Below are 20,899 nucleotides of genomic sequence, written 5' to 3'. Positions count from 1 at the left end.
GTTGGATGATAAATAAAATCTCACCCTCGTGTCTTTTGATATCAAATTTATCAACACTCGTTGATAAAAGTGGCAAAAACCCTCGGCAAGCCTCGGAATTTTTCCACTTTTATCAACGTGTTGATATATTTGATATCAAAAGACACTCGGGTGAGATTCTCTATTTGTCATGCCACCTTTGTATACAGGCAGCATCGCGCGGACGCAGCAACTTGCCACGATTTTACATTCTTCAGCTTCTATTGAACTATTCTATCACTTATCTGACATTCAATGCTCTTAAACAGGATCTGAAATGTGTAAGTTAATGAATGTATATGAAATATGTAAGTTAAATGTTTTCATGCGAAAGGAAAATATCTCCATGTGCCAATCTACCTTTACCAGTAAAGTTTTTTAGATATTAGTTTAGTTATCTGCATTAGACTAGAGCTAATACCCCTGTTGTGTCACGCTCGGCCACAGATGAATGTATTTGTACCTTAGAAGACAGGGTGAGGACACAGAGAGGCTATGCCGTTCAGAAAGGTAATTTCAGGGGGGCATAAATAAAGCAGTTAAAAAAGATGTCGCCATGGAAAATTCAGCAAAGATGACCCAGGCCAGTTACAAAACCCACCACTAACGTGGCTCCTACACCACTATTATATCCTTGTTCCCAGTCACGTGACCGTCGGGTGAGTTACCTTCCTCAATATGTTTAGTTAAGCAGATAGGCTATGTAGGTGACTGTACAGTCACTACCTGTAAGTCTTGCCCACTGCGCAGTAAACACGGAGGCGTGTTGGAGGTAAGTTGTCGTTAGCTTGTATGTTTACATTTGAATGTTATACTGTGAACAGAAATCAGAGTCCAATATATATGTTTATATAACGGTTTTTATTTAATCTAATAGACAAAGGGTGGTGATGTACGTTGTAGCACAAACCACCAACCACCTCTATGCAACGATATCAACGTTGAGTTATCTCAACGGTACAAAACTCAATGTGTCCGGGCAAACGAAGGAGTATGTAGGGTCAGAATCGATACATCTAAAATAATAATGTCTGACACTTGCCACATAAAAAATCTAAGTTAAGTTACATTCTTCAAGGCCAGTGTAGTTCAAATAATCCTAGTGACGCATGAAGCACTATCGGCTGTCGATCTCTCCGCTGCGGTTCCATCTCCCGTGTCTCAATTGGTGTTAGTAACAGATAGTATCAAGGTCCTTTCTCGGGGCTACACATGTTACATTACGTTACTATATATCTGGAAGTCATATTGATTTCAACCCCCATCTCGATAATGTCAATAGTGAGCGAAACGAACTCGTGAAGTGAGCCTGTTGGTGATTGTCGTTCTCATATGTACACATGGGGTACATTTTGAAGCACCGCGCTACAGCTAAACCAAGTCTTAAGGTTAGGTATGCTGTGGATCTTATTGTGTCATTATTTGTTAAACATCAAGACTTCATCAAGAGGAAACTCCAAGAAGCTTTAGAAATCCGTGGTCACAAACATCTGATCAACGGAGAAGCGTATATCATCTCGCCTGCCTTAAAGATCTAGTGAAGCAATAGATTATTTTAATTAGGATCAAATCAGCTTCACTATCCCTGTACGTCACTACCTGTGCGCTATTTGTTTTCCTCACTGTAAATTTGGCTGCATCCAGTTATCTGTTTGCTACTTGTTATCTATTACCTGTTGTTGTCAATGTTAATCTGCTGCTTATCACAACATATCATGCACTTATATACTTATATCACTTGGTTGTTGTCATTCCAGCTTGATAACGATGTGAGACTCGACATCGAAACGTGGCTATATGCATTTAACCATGTTATTTATAAAGTTGCACGTTTTCTTATGACCTAGATGTTTCAATGGGGGAAGGGTTAAGGCTCATTATTGGTCATGGAATTCTGTGCTGATGAAGGTAAACTTTGATGATTCGTATGGTGAGCATAGCCGTTGTCCTGAAAGACCACATGTCGACCCACATGCCATGCAAACGGGACAACAAAAGGTGTCAGTCTGTTGACCCGATTTGGTAGTGTCCCGAGAGCCCTGCTTGCACAATATGGAGTGGGGTTCGGTCAGGCCCAGTGAAGCGAACCCACACCATAGCCAAATCACCGCCAAATCTCTCATGGTTGACATTGGCTTGACGTTCATTTCGAGGTCGCCAGACACGACTACGCCATCGGAAAAGTGCAAAGTGAAACTGGACGGTCACATGACATGTTACCATCGACGATGTTACCCCAGTTCCGACGTTATATAAGGCGCGACACAACATGGCCGTCGAGCATAGGGATGAGATGTGTGTAGACAGTTTCTAATCGTCTGACCTGCTACTCAAACACCAGTAACCTGATAAAAGGTTTCAGCAAGTTGATTGGCCATCTGAGCTCGTTTTGATAAGACCTGGCCCCGGGATCATGAAAGTGGTCTTAGCTCAAATTTTCAATTGACCCTGTACTCTTGTCCTTGACCTGGGACACCCTGAGCAGAGTCGATCGTTATACGTTGGGGTTTGTTGGTACCTGTTCCATAGTGTGCTAATCACACATTGTAAAACATTAAAGGTATTGGCCACTGCACGCTTACTTCTACCAGTTCCCAGCATGCAATAGCCCGCAGATGCTCCGCTCATTGCAGACACCGCATCGCTAGTCCATAGGCCAACATAAAAGAAAATTGAATGGTATTGTTTACTGCCACTGCGAAAAGACAGTCTAAACTTTCGTCCGCAGGTTTCAGCTTTGTTCTAAAGTAGGGTGTAGCTTACGTGTTTTGACCATCAGCATTGACTTTACTAAATTTGAACTGGGTACAAACACTTCATTTGATGGAATGCTTTAATTATATGTCCGCCTTCCAATTGTCATCACCTCGGGTAGATTTTCGATTAAATAATAAAATGGATTGTTATTAAATGCTATTCTCGCACATGCCCTTTGTAGCTTGTCTCGGGCATCCCTTCTCCTCCAGCCCAACGTTTGAAAGAGGATATATTTTAGCGTAAATATTCAGTACGTTTGCAGTCAGAAAAGATTAATATGTGTGAAATAGAAAGCTTTGACTCATAGTCGGTCAAGCATAAAAATAACTAGTGTTAGTTTTTCAACTCGAAGATTGTGTCGTGTTATTTGTAGGTCTATTAATAGATTGTGTAGTGTTCTTCTGTGAGGATTCAATGTGTCTTTTCGCATATCAGTAGAATCACAGTTCTGTAGATTTTGAGTGGTGACATAATACTTGTTTTCCAATGAGAAGTACTAATGTCTTTATCTGCTTAATAGTTAAAATTGATTTTGAGTAAGTACGAAGCATAAAACTATATACTACAGACAAAAAAGACGTAAAATATAAGATGAAATGATCATGAAGGTGTAATGACGATAACTGTCTGTGAAATGACTTTTGGGCGTATAGATCTGTATCTGGTGTGTACACCATGTTGGGTGATACATGCTCATTGGGGACATGTCAGCTGCTTCTTGTCGGTGACCACCTGGGCAAGATTTCTGCCGATAATTCTAGCGTACGGAATACGACAGGACGTACAATTTCATCTACATACCGCTGCCAATCAAATGTAAGCTGTTAAGCCGTTAGGGTCATACCCTTCACAGGACGCCTTGTTTTCAGGCGGACTGTATCGTTTTAAACCTCGGATGTTGAAATTGCCTTCCAGAATTTTCTTTTGATAACATGAGCAGATCTGAGTGTCGTTTTGTTGGGCCTACCACGCCACAGATCTCACTACGTCCCCGCCAGTTGAGAATTCGAATTGCGGCGACTTGGGTGACTTGGCGGGGTTGGGTTGTGGTGATTTATATGCAGGAAATCGTGTAAGAACCTTTGAATACATTGATATGAATATTACGTTCATCATCAAATCTATTACGAAGAATCAAAGATATGTCGATTCTCTCTCTCTCTCTCTCTCTCTCTCTCTCTCTCTCTCTCTCTCTCTCTCTCTCTCTCACACACACACACACACACACGCACACACACACACATACAGAGAGTCTCGCTTCTAGTAGACTACATTTGCATCTGCTCCAGACACAAAAACGTAATGGTGTCATTAAATGGAAGGTGCTCCGGTGATGTCGGCCAGTATTGTGTGGGCGACACCATGAATATCGGCGAAATAATCTATGTGCTTATATATTTTTTCTCACATTTTGGACCTGAGTTAGCTCAATTGGATTTGGGTCCTCATTTGAAAGGCGTGTATACATACCTATGTCCACATTTGCCACTGCTCATACACGCACGCACGCACGCACGCACGCACGCACGCACGCACGCACACACTCACATCCACACACACACACACACACACACACACACACACACACACACACACACACACACACACACATACACATACACACATATATACATATTGATATAGATATAGACACATATATATCATAGATACTAGTAACTATGTCTCAATATTGCCCCGCAAATCAAGAAGCACAATTTCTCAATTCGTGCCCCGATCGCAGTGCTCATAATATCGATCACTGGATCAGTAATCTGGTGTTTGTCCACTTGTGCCAAGCCAGGATTGGGTAGGTTATGATTAAACAGTATGTAATATCAATGTGACTATGCCAGATCTAGACAGATGCAAATTAACCAGTATCAGCATAATAAAGCATAAATTAAACTGTATTGGTTCAGTTCAGTTCCGTTTTCATCACGAGCCCTGCAGACCCACTATTGGTCAGTTGTCAATAATCAATGTTGTCTGGGGTTAACATAAGTGGCATAAGGTTTTTCACGAGACTGTATTCTTGAAATGACGTATATACTGGCGGACTACTTCCACATGCCTTGGCAAACCCCAGGGAATTCTCTTGCACGAATAAATGCAGAAGCGTTGTTTCCGATCATTTAGACCCTTAAATCTTGGACTCAACGTGTCAGTATACATTAAGAAAAGTCAGAGAGTCATGATTGTTCACGAATGTCCTCACTAGACACAACCTAGTGAACAAAACTAAGAAATGCACATCCAATCCATCGTAGTATCGAATCGATCTCTATCAAGGCAGACATTTTCAGTGAATTTACCTTAGTATTATTTGACACATATTTATAATCACCTTTAAATGATCTGCCAACTGATCAATGATGACAGACACTTTTAATAGCCCCAGGTTCATAAACAACTTCGAAACTCTCTCCCGTCACGTTTATCGTGTTGGCCATTGTGACGTCTTGTACATGATGTAGTATTATGACACGCTGTCACTGTGACGGATTTACGGAGGTAGTTCTTAACAGAACCTTCTTATTTAATGATGATATTGGTTGAATAAATTGCTGTAGACAAACTTCAACATACTTTCCTGTAAAGCAAGTTGAGCATGCATACTCTCATGTCAGCTCTCTTTTTAAGGAACTATTTTATTCCGAGATACATATGAGAGCCAATTAACTGTTGGCTTCCCTTGTGAAGTTTCTACCTTCGACATTTATCTTATTACATTGTTGTTCTTACAGAAAAAATATACTCTTAAAAAAAAGAAGCTTCACATACATGTAGATGTACAACCACTTTTCTCAAAATATCCAAAATCATTAAATGAAATGTGATTAGAATTAGTCAAACGGAAGGATTGATTGATTGATTATTAGAAAGGTTTATAGGTGTTCAGGCAACTAGGCCAATTTACACCTTGCCCATAATAAAGGTTTGCTAATTACCTCGATAGTTCATAGAATAGTGAAACTGCCACACGCTTTAAAGGCACCACACACTACTTTAAGATTGTCTGACATATTCAATAGAGAACATTAGTCATCATAGGTAGCAATAGCATTATTATAGACATAAAAAATGGAGACTGGTCATTTATCCTTCAAATGAATATTGACTTCATTCCCTTGTAATTGGGATGGTGGAACCTTATTTCACTAAATGACAGTGAGTAAGTGAGTTTAGCCCTACCACCTCTAAAACCAAACTGACGATCTTTACGTAGGGAGACATAACCTTCCCAAAGGAATTGCTGGTTAGGATTTAAGAATGTCTCCTGAAGACATAACATCTGGGGTTGGGTAAAGACTGTTAATAAAAACTTTAAATCCTGGACCGTTAGAATTTATTGATCTGGCATCAAGAGAGAAAAAAGAAGAATGGATTAAGATTCCAATTTTTACCCTTACCCATGCTCGTCCGATCATCAGGGGACAATTTTAACCCCAAGAGGGAATGGGCAGCTGATGCTATAGTCTGGAGACCATCAGACTTGAATGTACGAGTAGGTCCAAGATTGGCAACTATACAAATAACAAAGTTGAGAAAATCAACAGAAGAGACATTGTTGAATACGTGTTTGAAAGAAGAATCAGGCATAATGTCACTTACATTCAACTTCCGGAGTTTCAGTCTGAGTACTAGCAGTCACTATGACTGGAAGCGAAACAACATCAGAAATTGGAACAACTGGAGTCAGTGGTTTAGCTACAGGAGGTGGGTTATTGACTTTTGGAACCTGTTCATGAGCAATATCAAAATCTCCACGCACCATTCGAACAGCCCGAGAATAAGACAATTTACCCTCAACTCTGACTCTCTGGATCTGGACAGCTTCCTGGTATTTAATGCAGCCTTTGTATGCTGCAGAGTGAGCACCACCACAGTTCTTACATTTTAGCGAACTTTCATTGTATTCCTCATATTTGTGCTTCCCTCCACATTTAGCGCACACATGATGAGTGCTCCTACACTTAGCAGAGACATGCTCAAAGGACTGACACTTGAAGCATCGCAGAGCAAAAGGAACATACAGTCGGAATGCAAATCCCTGGACGAAAATGACAACATGATCTGGTAGAGTTTTTATTGTGCATACACAGAACCAGTTATGATAGTTGTATGTGCATTTGCAGGATTTTTCATACTATTAATGCATTAATTTAGAACTTGACCTTCAGAGTGACATTGAACTTCAAGTATACCATCTCGGTGGCTTAAATAATCATTGATTTAAGGCAAACCTTTCATCTCATCATAAGACGTGTAGGCTCATTTTGAAATATCAAATGGCTTGGTTGATAATACTAATAATTAATTACAGTTCTTTTTCCAAAAACTGGAAAAGGAAAATAGAGCAAGATTCACCATATTTTGGCTTATTGTTACTAATAACTCAATTTGTTAGAGACTATAATTAAAAGGATTATAATAATTTAAGTCTACTATGTATAAACTATCACAAATGATAAAAATAAGGATTCAATGTATACACTACCTTTTTCGGGGACTATATTTGATTTTCTCTATTTTTACAACAGGAAAGTGCATTATGACCCCAACATATTTGACCACAACCACTATTTTCTAGTCTGTTTGATACAAAAACATTAGGAAAACCTAAGTTTGCTTGTTCTACTATGAGGAGGGGTATGTCTGCAGTTTGAGGGTCTGGCCATTACGTAATTACATAGAGTTCCAACTCGATCGCTCCAAGAACAATCCAGACAATGCTGTAAGGTTCTACACAATGCGTGACCAGTCTCGCCGTTTCCGGAAGTTTACACACCACACTAGTATCTAAATATAGTAACTTCCTGACGACTGCTTAGATTAAATGACACTTCATTCCTGACGACTAATTACTGCTCAAATGCAATGCAATGAGCGTCAACCGAATCTCAACAGAAACAATGTAACACAGATACAATCATTGTTAAACAATAACATACACTGCATTATAACAATTTCTTAAATACAGAAATGAATGATTGTGAACAAAACCAGCTGGTTCTACTTCAAAACAACGTAAATTCTCGTGAGAGATTATGGACCTGTGTTTCTTATCAAGAATCCGAAGTTCAGAAACCAAAAGTGCTGACTATGTTACATGTGGAGAGTCGTCGTTCATCAAGAATCTTATGTATTTTATCAACAATTGCCTCAGTGGTGGCATCTTCCTGATCTCTGTTGCCCCCCTGCCGACAGTGGCCAAGGAATGATCACCATCCGCTCACATTGATAACATGTCCTCATTTATAACTATTGGAATTATCCCAAACAGTGCTACCTGAAGACAGTGTGGTAGCCAGTTCTGTCAATATGCCGATGCGGTGTAAAATCATAACTCACTCACTCACTGATCGTAGCATGTTAAGGGGGTACGGGTGGCCCATTCGTCTAAGGCGCCGCGATTCGCTGTGCAGAGTAACGTCCCTTAGGCACGTCAGAAACCTATGATTGTGGGTTCGAATCCCGGTTCGCCCCGATTATGTTCTAGGTTTGTCAGCACCATACCCGTGCTCGTGGGTTTCACCGAAGTGGTAAACGTCTGAGACCTGCATCACTTCGGGCTTTTCTCCCACATTAAGCTGACACGCCGTGATATGACTGGAATACTGGTAAAAGCGCCGTTGAACCCAACTCACTCACTCACGTAGCATGTTACGCATGTTGTGTTATTTTAATGTTTGGCTAAACAGCCTCAACGCATGGACGTTGGCAGTTCGTTATTTGGAAAGACTGCCAACGTCTTTTATTTTGTCATTTCATCCATATGGTATTGCTGTAGAGCAATCCTGTCAAAGACGTTCCCGTGCTCAGGTAGATCTGGCTGATATATATGCATTCGATGTGACAAAAACAGTATAGGTGGATCATGACCTACCAGGATCATCTTATTAAATTCTGTGGGCTCCTAATGAGCTTCAGAAGTCACGTACCAGTTGCTGGATATTTTCCTCATGACCATCAAACATCAAGCATGGATACAGAGCGACGATGCTCCAGAATCAAGATAGCTGTACTCTGTACTATAAATGCTGCTGTAGGTGCCATTTAGAATGTTTGACAATCAACAAAAAAGAAAAGTAGGAAAAGTTCTGTGAAAATTATTTCGATGTGTTCATTAGTTCGGGAGGAGAAAAGTATTTAGTTAGGTGCTAACGAACGAATGACCGACGAACATAGACTTGATATATCGACTCACATTGAATTGTCAAACAGAGATAATGCTAACACCATAAATTATCAATTATCAATTATGTCTCTTTCAGCACTGTTCCTCTTCTCATCCTGTGGTTTTGAGTTCTGCATCATGGCTTCACAAAAAGGTGTTCTCCAATCTAAGGCTGTGCAAACCAAACAGAGAAGGAGACCCAAAGGAACAAAAGATGTAGGCTCCACGTTTCCTCCCCTGGCTATAGGTAAATAACCACATTCAAAATGTTTTTAGTATGTGTATCCGGGTATAAGATCAACTTCATTTTCTGTAGTAAATGAAGGCTGAGTAGGTAGCCTTGATAATGTCACTTAAGTCACGAACTGAGATACCACAGAAACGTTGCATTTCATGGGATACATTATACATCACCATTTCAGTAAGAGTGTTACAATTCATACATGTACCAAAGAGAGGATCAGTACTTGTATCAGACATATATGTCAATACAATCAACCAATCAACAAGATGTATAGGGACATCTTTGACAAATCCTTCATGATAACAGTGCGCTAATTGAAACATGCAGTGTTGTCATTGTTATCAGTAGTGTAGTAGTACTTGTAGTACTGAGAGCTGTAGTGGTACATCCAGTAATTACAAACACTTGTACGAGTACTTGGAATGTTAACTTGAGACCAAAACATTTGGTATATTTGACAATATGTTGTGTGTACCGAAATTGATCATATGTGGTCCATCAAGTTGTCACAGAATAGTCAAGAGTACTCTATTAATATTATGATGACCCACACTAACGTTCTACAGCATATTACATGTTTTTTTCCAGGACAATTACATGTTCAAGGCGGAACTGATCATGCGAGTATTGAAAGTGGCAATGTGTCTGGGATAATATATAATATTGGTAAGATACTGGCCATTTGGTATCCTTATAATTAATCGATTAATATGAATAAAAAATCTAACTCATATGGATGTTTGGAGCTGTTGCCTTTTGATTGTTACATGATAAAACCAAACCCAAACTCTGTTGTGTCGGTGAAGATAATGTTTGACGCAGCATGTTTTGAGACTCACTTACAATCTCCTTTGAACAAAAAACTGGTTACTTCCTTGCATGAAACTCATGAGTACCTATACTATAACTGAGAAGCGCCAGGCTTAAAGCTCTGTTTTCCTGACGTATAATGTGATCTCGTTTTCTGCCTTACACATATTGCCAAATATGCTATAAATATTATATAGAACGTCAATTATTCATTTTAAAAATTGGTAAATATCGTTATTTGAAAAGAGAAAGACATACCTTCATATGAATATCAGAATGTCAAAGTCAAAGTCAAAGAAGTTTATTGTACAAAAGGCCACCGGCCCATATACAAGAAAGAGTTACGCATGTAGATACAATCATATATGTTACACATTGGGATATACAGATTGTTTGATTAATTCATTTCTTTTGGCTAATGCATGCTTAATATAAAGAGAAAAATTTAATATATTGAATTCGTTCTTTGTCGTCCGCATAACTTCAAAGGCGTTTATTGGTGACATTTCTCTTAAATAATCTTTTATATATTTCTTTCGGATATCATTGTAAAATGGACAGACAAACACAAAATGAATTCCATTTTCTATCTCTAGATTACACAATGGACAAATTCTTTTCATTTTTTCAATGGACACTTTTCTTCCTTAATTTACAAATAGGTCTAGCAAACCAAGTCGATATTTAATTAACTGTTTTCTTAAGTTTTCCGTAGTGAGTACTGATAAATATATTTCTGGTTGAAGTAAAGTTTTGAAAGTTTTGTAATATTCATAATGTGAACTATCCTCGAAAGTGGAGTGCCATTCTTGGTAGAACATATTTATAGACCGATTCCGAAATTCATTAAGAAACATATATACATTTCCAACTGACTGACATAGCCATATAAAACCAAAACCATGCGAAAATAAAATATTTCTTATATGCGATGTCCAAGTTTTCTTTCCCATGTGCGATCTATAGCCCGTTTTTATAATTTGTTGTCTAATGATTAAGTTAGTTATCTATTTTAACAAATCTGTGATATGATAGTTTTTATACTGCCCTTCGTCGGCAGAATTTTATACTGCTTAATATATATTGTTAATGTCAAATTTTGTTTCGTCACGATATGGCTGAAATATTGCCGATGTGACGTAAAGCATTAACTCACCCACTCTTTCCCATGTTATCTAAATGTAGAAGCATGTTATAAGCTAATTTGGGGAGACGTTTTTCATGCATATGAAGAATTTTAAACCAGTATTTTAAACATCTGATCTGATAGTTAATATATAATGGGTATCTACCACATTCACCATAAACCATGCAATTTGGTGTAGAAGATCCGACACAAAGAAACTTTTTACATGCTAATAAGTGAACCTTCTCTAAACAGTCATAACGTTGAAATCCCCATACTTCAGAACCATACAATAAAATTGGTTGTATCTGGGTATCAAAGAGCTTAAAGAAGATATTCTGTGACATCGATCCCACTTTATGAGAAATAGACATTACACTTATTAAAGCTTTCTTTGCACGCAAGGACACGTCAAGGGTATTTTTTTCAAATTCATTGTGTGTGAGAACCAGATTCCTAAATATAAGTAGTGATCTACTATATTGACTAACTGACCATCGAATGACCATCTCTCTTTCGACGCTATTGGACCACCTTTTCTGAAAATCACAATTTTAGTTTTTCCAAATTTACTGATAATTTCCACTCTTTCGTGTATGTACTTCAAATATTGAATTGCCTTTGAAGACCATCAATAGTATCTGACACTAGAATGACACCATCTGCGAAAGGTAGCATTAATACTTCTATCCAATCTCGGAACATTTGGATACCATGTTTACCACTGGCGGCTTTTTCGTAATATAATTCATTAGTGAAAAATGAAAATAAGATCGGACTCAAAATACAGCCTTGTCGTAGGCCCAAAGGACAATCAAAGAAATATGTTAAACTATCCCCACAACGAACACATGATTTCACATTAGAATACATAGATTTTAGAATAGTAAACATTTTCCCACGTAAACCAGCTTTTCGTAGACATGTCCATAGCTTAAAGCGACCGACAAAATCAAAAGCCTTTTTAAAATCTACAAATGCTATATACAGTAAAAAAACTGTTTATGCCTACGCCGTGACAAGGTTTTTTGAATAAGTGCATAAAGTGTAAATACATGATCTACAGTGGAAAAACTTTATTTGAAGCCAGCTTGAAATTCAAGAATCTTATCACACATGGTCGCCCATTTTGAGTGAGTGAGTGAGTTAAGATTTACAGTCACATCGGCAGTATTTCAGCCATATCGTCACTACACCAATTTAAACATACATACGAAATATGTGTAAACTTTCTAAAGGACAGTAAAATAACTAAAGTATCACAGACATATTTACAACTAGTAATGAAGGATAAAACGTTATTACAATACATAACAATACATGATAAAAACGAGCTAGAGATCGCCAGCATCCAAAGTTAGGCCACCATACTAGGGACCGTGGGGACTTACAATACTTCTGCTTCCTTCACGGCTTCCCAGCAAGATTTACACCATGCCTTCAGCCGCTAGCGATTATAAGCAATTGTAGCTACCAATTAAAACTAACAAAGAAGCTACGATTAAAAAACGGGGTAGACCCAAATGTACTTTGAATGATTTGGAACTTATGTATTCTTTCAGGGGGACAATAATTTTACAGTACTTTAACCCCCTTCAAGAATACAGCCACTGACAATCTCAGTTTGCAGAATTGATCTACCAATATTTAAAACGACAGATAGACATTTTCAAAACATATTAATCAAAATTTCTCAAACAATTCAATATCCTTTAAAAAAACAATGATTAAATGAGAACTTGTACCATTAAAAAGATCCTTGATAGTTGATGATTTGAAATATTTATCCCTTGTGATGGCAAAATCAACACAGTCAAGCAGGATATGCTTGACCGTGATTCTCTCATCACAAGGGATACAAAATGGAGGATCCTCACCTGTCAATAAATACTCGTGTGTATATCTGCTGTGGCCAATACGACATCGTCGCATAATTACCTCTTCAAATCTGGATTGACAGCCCAAGTAAGTGTAACCGATAGTTGGTTTAATTTCATGTAATTTATTGATACCTACTTGGGTGTCCCACTTCTTTTGCATAAGATCTTTGATGTAAGATCTTATAATAGGTTTAATATCTCTGTATGGAATTTTAAGTGGTGTCACAGATTTGTTGAGTGCTGCTTTTGCAGCAGTATCAGCCACTACGTTGCCAACGATTCCAACATGGCTAGGCAACCAGCAGAAAACGATGTCATATTGGCCAGTAGCGAGAACACTCCTTAATTCAGCAATTTTGATTAAAAGTGGATGATGACTTGATGTATGTTCAATAGCCTGAAGACACGAAAGAGAGTCTGAAAATAGTATAAACTGCCTATGCCTTGACTGATTTTGAATATATGTAAGTGCTGTTAGAATGGCATTTGATTCCGCTGAAAATTGAACTATCAAATTGTAGCCTGGACGATATGGTTCCGCCCATTTTGAAATTCGATTGTTTAATATTATAGTAAATACTTTTCCTAAAATGCTCATTAATGAAATACCTCTATAGTTATCTGGGTCACTCCTGGGTCCTTTTCTATGCAGGGGGATTATTATAGAACATGACAAATTGCTTGGGAAAACTCCATTTTCAAATAGCTTATTGAAACATTTGCAAAGAAAAGGCATAACTTCAAACTTAGAACACTTCAACATTTCAATAACTACATCATTAGGACCAGCAGCTTTTCCCTTCTTGAGGTGATTTATCTCATCTAATATTTCGTTTTCAACAATGGGTGAATCTAGCAAAACTTCATCAACATCCGTGTAGCATTCACCAAAACAATTTTGCATATCATCAGTTGCCATAGTGAATATTGCATCATTTGAAAAAACCTTCTTAAAATGACTCAGCCACTGTGACTTTGGTATGTCATCTGTAGCAGAAGATCTATTCTTAAGAGATTGTACTTGTTTCTAGAACGCAGAAGGGTTGTTAAAAGACTTTTTCAGTTTGTCTTGTCTATGTCTACGCATATCAAATTTCTATTTCCGACAGCAACTTTTATATTTATTCCTACTTTTGCAATATTTTTTTTCTGTCAAGACTAGTACGGGTTGTTCTAAATCTTCGCAGCGCTTAGCGGGCATTACACCTTACAATTCTACACTCAGTATTAAAAGTTTTAGTTTTATCCATGTTCAGGTTTAATTCTTTTCTCATACAAGCTGCTGACGTTTGCCCCCTCAATATTGTTGTTTTAAGTTTATCTAGAGGTAACTTTTTAAATTATGTTATACTTTCTTGTAGTTTGCTTAGAAAGTTGTTCGAAAGTTCGTCATTGCATATTAGTTTTTTCTTAGTGACACCCTCATATTTTAATTTGGTATGTGTTTGATTCATATGAGGGAACTTACAGGTCAATACCAAAGGTAAATTATCAGATTCTAGACGATCGCCAATGTTCAACAACTTAATATAATCGAAGAAATCGGGGGAACATATAAAATAATCATTAACGCTCGCACCTTGGTTTCCACAATAGGTAAATTCTCCAAGGGTATCCCCATACACTATCCCATTGACAATGAACAACTGAAATGTATACAACATATCTAGCGGTATCTGACCAAATTTATTAATAACGTTGTCATGGGATTTCCGATCTCCAACACATACGTTTTCATCTTCTGGGAATGAACAGTTACTATGAACAAAACCGTTTTGTATATCAACTAGAGGACTGTTTTGTTGACCAGTACGAGCATTCATATCTCCACAGACTACACTGATAGAATCTTTAAGCTGCGACTGATTATCTAACATAAAGTCTTCAAGATGATCAATACTACAATTTGAGACCACATGGTTATAATACGGCGAACCAGCCTGTGGTATGTATGTACATAGCAAGTTTACGTTCTTGTCAATTGTAAGTAACACTTGATATGTTCAAGCACAGGAGATTATCTACATCTGATTTAATTAACTTACAAAAATTACTGACGGATTGATGGACACATACACCAATATCACCTGACAGCCTTCCGTAGTCAGATAATTTTATTGCTGGACCAACTAACCAGTTATTGTCAAAACTACAGTCGACAAAAGTTCCCACAAGACATGCTATTTTAAATTGTTGTAAGTATGATATAAAATCAGCATCATCAATTTTGTTTCGAAGTCCATTAATATTCCAACTTAGAAAGGTGAATGTTTCGCTTAGACAATAAGCGTTTAACGTAACACCGGTGTTGATAGTGCTAGGATCTTGTGAAAAACTATACGGGTCTCGGCCAATATCCTAGCTGATAGGAGCATGTGACACTGTTGTTCCATCCGGTCTTCTATGAAAAGATCAGTGCTAAACGTTGTTGATACTGTTTCCATGGTGCGGGGTTTTGTTACCGAACGTCCGTCTTTGAAATACCCGTGTTGGTTCCCTTAAGTGCCTGAAGCTGTTGACGTTGACGTGACATTAGGTCACTAGAAATTCCAAGTCCCCATTCCTTGAATGTGGGTCTCGTTTTCAAGGTACGAACTTTGTCGTCAGACGAATGTAGCTCAGCAATCATTGGGCGAGGGCGATTTGCATTTACACGTTTAACGCCAAGTGTGTGCGCACTTATAATGTCCAATGGTTGCCACGTTTTGAATTAAGCATGTTCATTGAGGACAGATAATACAGTATCTTTACACGCCATTGATTTTTCATCGCCTTCAGCTTCCGGTATCCCGTGGATGATGATATTAGCACGTCTGCTATAGGACTCAAGTCTATCTAGTTCGTTATCAATTTTTGACATCTGATCAAACACAGTATCCACCTTGCCTGAACGTGCATCAATGTCATCATACATTATATCATGGTTCTGTTTCATAGTGTTTAGATCACGATGTAATTCTGTAAAAGATTCATCCAGTTTTTCACATTTAGAACTGATAGTGAGGATGTCATTCTTTAGTTCCAAAATTTGTGTGCTTAAATCTGCTTTGACGTTTCGTATCTTAGATTTCATGCTCCCTATTTCTGATAGTATTTTCTCCTGTACTTCTTGGAGAGTTATTGGGCCTGGATTTGTCTCTATGTCATTAGAGCACAGTAGGAGCTGTGTTATGACTCCCACGGGAATCGCGTCACCGCCAACGAAAGGTGCGCAGTCAGCAGCAAAGTGCATATGATAATGCGATACGGCATATCTGAGTTATCATGACATGTTGTGTATGGCGTGTAACTGTCAACGTGGCTGACTTGGAGGGTCCCGGGTGGATGACAAAAGGTTCCGATTCTAGCTCTGTATGTTGCTTGATCCTCCATGTTTTGTTCATAACGTATCCACAGAGTGTTCACACATTACCAAATGTCCTTTTGAGGTTGCCAGGTTGCCTTGATTTTGATATTTAAAGCAAAGGGACGTAACTCATATCAGAATATCAGAATGCAACTGTTAAATCATCTGTCTCAACCAGAGGTTATTTGTCACGCATTTTAAGGACTGAAGTGTTGACATACTGCAATACTGTTAGTTACAGTTCTGTGTAAGTCGTATGCTTACATTATGATATGAACAAAGAAGGCGTTTACTCCACACATGCTCTAAATTTTAGCAACTATCAATGACTTTCATGCACCTCCTGCTGGAGGTGAACTAATTAAGTAAATCATCAATCTGTTTCGTCACACTACACATTGTGCGAGTGTATTTGTTTGGAGCATACTTTTACACTGCTAGTCCCGAGTTGTGTGGAAGTCGTATGATAATATTATGATATTGACAAAATCTATATCTTTTACATTTCAGAAAACTACACAAACAATGTACTTCCTACGTCACGAGATGGACTGCCTGCCACAGACAGTCCCAGACAACTAAGTAAGTTGGTCTCCAATCTTTTGAAGGTTTTGCCATCAATTCAGTATCAAACCGAGGGTGACAAAACCATAATATTGTTGCGATACTATTCTCATACAAGAATTGCTATACATATGATATGATTGGTAGATCTATTGTCCTACAATGTTATCCTTATAGATGTTGTCCTCTTTCTGGAAGAATATCCTTCGATCAAAATATATTTTGCACGAATCCAATGGAAGGTTAAAGGTTAACAATATCTTTGTTTTTGTTTTGTAGTTCATCGTCGATTTTAACTTTTTATTTAATTGTATTTGTCAGTGATGTCAAGAATTTGATCAATTGTGAGGCATCAGTAATTTGATCGATAGTAAAACTGTTAGCTTGTAGTAACCATAGACATTTGTAATGAACAGAAGTGGTCAAATATTCATAAACAACTTTGTGAACATCCGCAAGAATAAGTGTATGTTGTTCTGTCGTTACAAACGACTAATGTATTACATTTATCAATTACAAATAACAAAAATCATCTCATTGCAGATAATGAACACCCCATGACATCAACGCCACAATTTCGACATGAGACCAGTAATCCAACTCATTCAAATCAAGTGTTTAATATAGCTTGCATTGAAGGAAAATATGGTCGAGTGAAACAATTGATATCCAAAGGTGGTGTCGATATAAACAACATATGCTCTGGAGGATGGACTCCCGTGATGTTTGCAGTATGTCTAGGACATACACAAGTATTTAATACTTTACTGAAAGAAGAGTGCGACCTTTCATTAGTGTTAGATACTGGTGATAACATACTTCATGTGGCATGTTATGGAAGCAATGCTGCCATTGTCAAAGAGTTAGTTTCAAACGATGAGATAAGTCATGAGAAAAAGAACATTTTGGGTACAACTCCACTGATGAAAGCAGCCAGCACTGGTAATAAGAAAGTGTTTGACTTACTTGTAAAAGAAGGTTGTAATCTTTCGGCAATGGATTATGAGGGGAACAATATGCTTCATTCTGCTTGCTCCGGTGGCAGTGTGCATATAGTAAGGTATATTTTGCGACAAAAGGTAGCTGATATAGAGAGTAGAGGTAAGGATGGGGTGACCCCAGTGATGGTGGCGTCAAAGAATGGACAGAAGGAAGTGTTTGATTTCCTTCGGGGAAAAGGATGCAACCTTTCGGTAGTGGATGAACTAGATAATACTGTTCTTCATGCTGCCTGTTGTAGTGACAGTGTGTATATAGTCAGATATCTTCTTTCAAATAAGATAGTTGACATTGAGAGAAGAGGGGAGGATGGGAAAACGCCAGTTATGGTGGCAGCAATGAAAGGACAAACAGAAGTGTTCCATGTACTGATAAGGAACAGATGTGACCTATCTGTAGTTGATGATCTGGGGGACAACATCTTGCATGCTGCCTGTTACAGTGATAATGTCAGTATTGTTAAGGACATTCTTTCACGGAAGGTAGTCGATATAAACAGTAAAGATTGTGATGGATATACACCATTGATGTTGGCGGCACAAGAAGGCAATAAGAAAGTGTTTGATCTACTTGTCAGCAATGAATGTGATCAGTTTGACGTTAGTGATAGTGGTGGCAACATCCTCCATGCAGCATGTCATAGCAATAATGCAATGTTCGTCAAAGACATTTTGTTACATGGTGTAGCTGACATTGAGAGTAGAGATGAGGATGGATGCACACCAGTGATGTTGGCAGCTGTGGAAGGTCAGAAGGAAATATTTGATCTACTTGTAAGTGAGGGATGTAGCTTAGATGTACAAGACAATGAGGGTCACAATATTCTTCATGCTGCCTGTTGTAGTGACAATGTAAAGATTGTTGAGGACATCCTCTCACGTGAGATAGCTGACATTGACGGCCGATCTTCGGACGGGCAAACGGCAGTTATGATAGCAGCAGGAAATGGCCAGAAGAAAGTATGTGATCTCCTTGCCAGGAAAGGATGCGACCTATTGGTAGTAGATAACATGGGTGACAATATCCTGCATGCTGGTTGTGCAAGTGATCATGATAATGTTAATTTTGTTAACTGCATTCTCTCACGTGATGTAGCTGACATAGAGAGCAGAGGTGAAAATGGGCTCACACCTGTGATGGTAGCAGCAGTGAGTGGTCATAGGAAGGTGTTTGATCTACTGGTGAGAAAAGGATGTAATCTTTCTGTTACGGATGATCATAGAAATAACATTCTCCATGCAGGTTCTTCAGGTGCTAACGTCAAAATTGTTGAATACATCCTTTCTTGTGACTATCTTCTCGGTCCCAATATCGTTGATATTGATAGCAGAAATGAGACCGGTTTGACACCAGTGATGACAGCAGCTCTTATTGGACATAAGAAAGTCTTTGATCTACTGGTGAGCAAACATTGTAATATGTCAATGGTAGATGATTCAGGTACAAACATACTTCATTGTGCCTGTTTTAGTGACAATGCACAGATTGTTGAGTACATACTCTCACATCACATAGCTGACATAAACAGCAGAAATAAGGACGGACTAACACCAGTGATGATTGCTGCAAGTCAAGGTCAAAAGAAAGTCTTTGATCTCCTTTGTGGTAAAGGATGTGATCTTAAAGTTACAGATCACAAAGACAGAACCATCCTTCATGCTGCTTGCTGTGGTGACAATGTACAAATTGTTGAATATCTCCTCTTACATGAGATAGCTGATATAAACAGCCGCGATGAGAATGGACACACACCAGTGGTTGTTGCAGCAAAAGAGGGTGAGAGCAAAGTGTTTAATCTACTAGTCAACAAAAAGTGTGATCTTTCAGTGCTCGATAATGACAACAACAACATCCTACATGCAGCATCTAGTGGCGGCAGTGTCCGGATTGTTATTAGTATTCTTTCACGTAACATAGTTGACAAAGACAGCAGAGGAAAAAGTAGAGTAACACCGATAATGGTAGCAGCAGAAAATGGCCACAAGAACGTCTTTGATCTACTGGTGAAAAAAAGATGCAATTTGTCATCAGTAGATAATTCAGGTAGAAACATCCTCCATTGCGCTTGTGTTGGTGGCAATGTACGGATTGTTGAGTACATTATCTCACAAGACTCAGTTGATCTACCCAGCAAAGATAAAGAAGGGCAAACACCAATAATGTTAGCAGCAAAGAATGGCCACAAGAACGTCTTTGATCTACTGGTGAAAAAAGGATGCAGTTTGACAACAGTAGATAATTCAGGAAGAAACATCCTTCATTGCGCTCGTGTTGGTGGCAATGTACAGATTGTTGAGTACATTATCTCACAAGACTTAGTTGATCTTACCAGCAAAGATGAAGAAGGGCAAACACCGATGTTAAAGGCGGAACAGGAGGATAACAGGACAGCTTTTGGACAACTTAAAAGCAAATGTTGCTTGTGTTGATATTATCAGTAACCTTTCTCAGAGAGAAGGCAATGTCTCCTTTCTCACATGACAGAGCCTAAACACACAAGAAGCAACGTCTGCTTTCTGAAAGAGCAGAGCCTATATAAAAAGAGAGAGGCAGCGTCTCTCATGACAAATTCAGAAAATCATCACAAAATTCACCATCAGAAAATGGCCAAGGGCATGTGGTTTGAAAGGCGATCAGTGTAGCAATTTTGTTCCCTCTTACAATGAAGATTGCTGACTTGTATGATACATAGTTTTATTCTACTTACAAGTATGGTGTTCCGATAGAGGAGAGTTAATGGTAATAATATATGTATTAGAAGAGCTTTCAGAGTGATGGTCATTTCACAAACCTATCAGTAAGACTGGATTGCATCATCTGTTATTACATGATTATAATCATTATAAGGTTGAAACTCATAATACTTGTTCAATATTTGGTATTTCGATAAATGTATTTACAATCAAGGTAGAAGACATAATGAAAAACTATTTATGGAAGGCCTGTACGCAATGTTTGAAGTAGAAAGTGATTAGTC

The 20,899-nt window shown here is 38.3% G+C and overlaps 1 protein-coding gene across 1 annotated transcript; it reads left to right on the top strand.

Annotated features, from left to right (window-relative positions):
- Positions 1-774: 774 nt before the first annotated feature.
- LOC139447996 (serine/threonine-protein phosphatase 6 regulatory ankyrin repeat subunit A-like) lies at positions 775-20,351 on the top strand. Its single transcript, XM_071229493.1, has 6 exons — positions 775-790; positions 9,051-9,173; positions 9,786-9,863; positions 16,870-16,941; positions 17,467-19,491; positions 19,894-20,351. Exons 2-6 carry the CDS (start codon positions 9,092-9,094, stop codon positions 20,349-20,351), a joined length of 2,715 nt encoding a protein of 904 aa, XP_071085594.1. The 5' UTR covers positions 775-790; positions 9,051-9,091.
- The last annotated feature ends 548 nt before the right edge of the window (positions 20,352-20,899 follow it).

Source organism: Haliotis cracherodii, unplaced genomic scaffold (assembly GCF_022045235.1).
Source record: "Haliotis cracherodii isolate W230 unplaced genomic scaffold, xgHalCrac1.p SCAF_7, whole genome shotgun sequence".
Classification (NCBI taxonomy): Eukaryota; Metazoa; Mollusca; class Gastropoda; order Lepetellida; family Haliotidae; genus Haliotis; species Haliotis cracherodii.
This window is presented reverse-complemented; position numbering and strand designations above follow the sequence as displayed.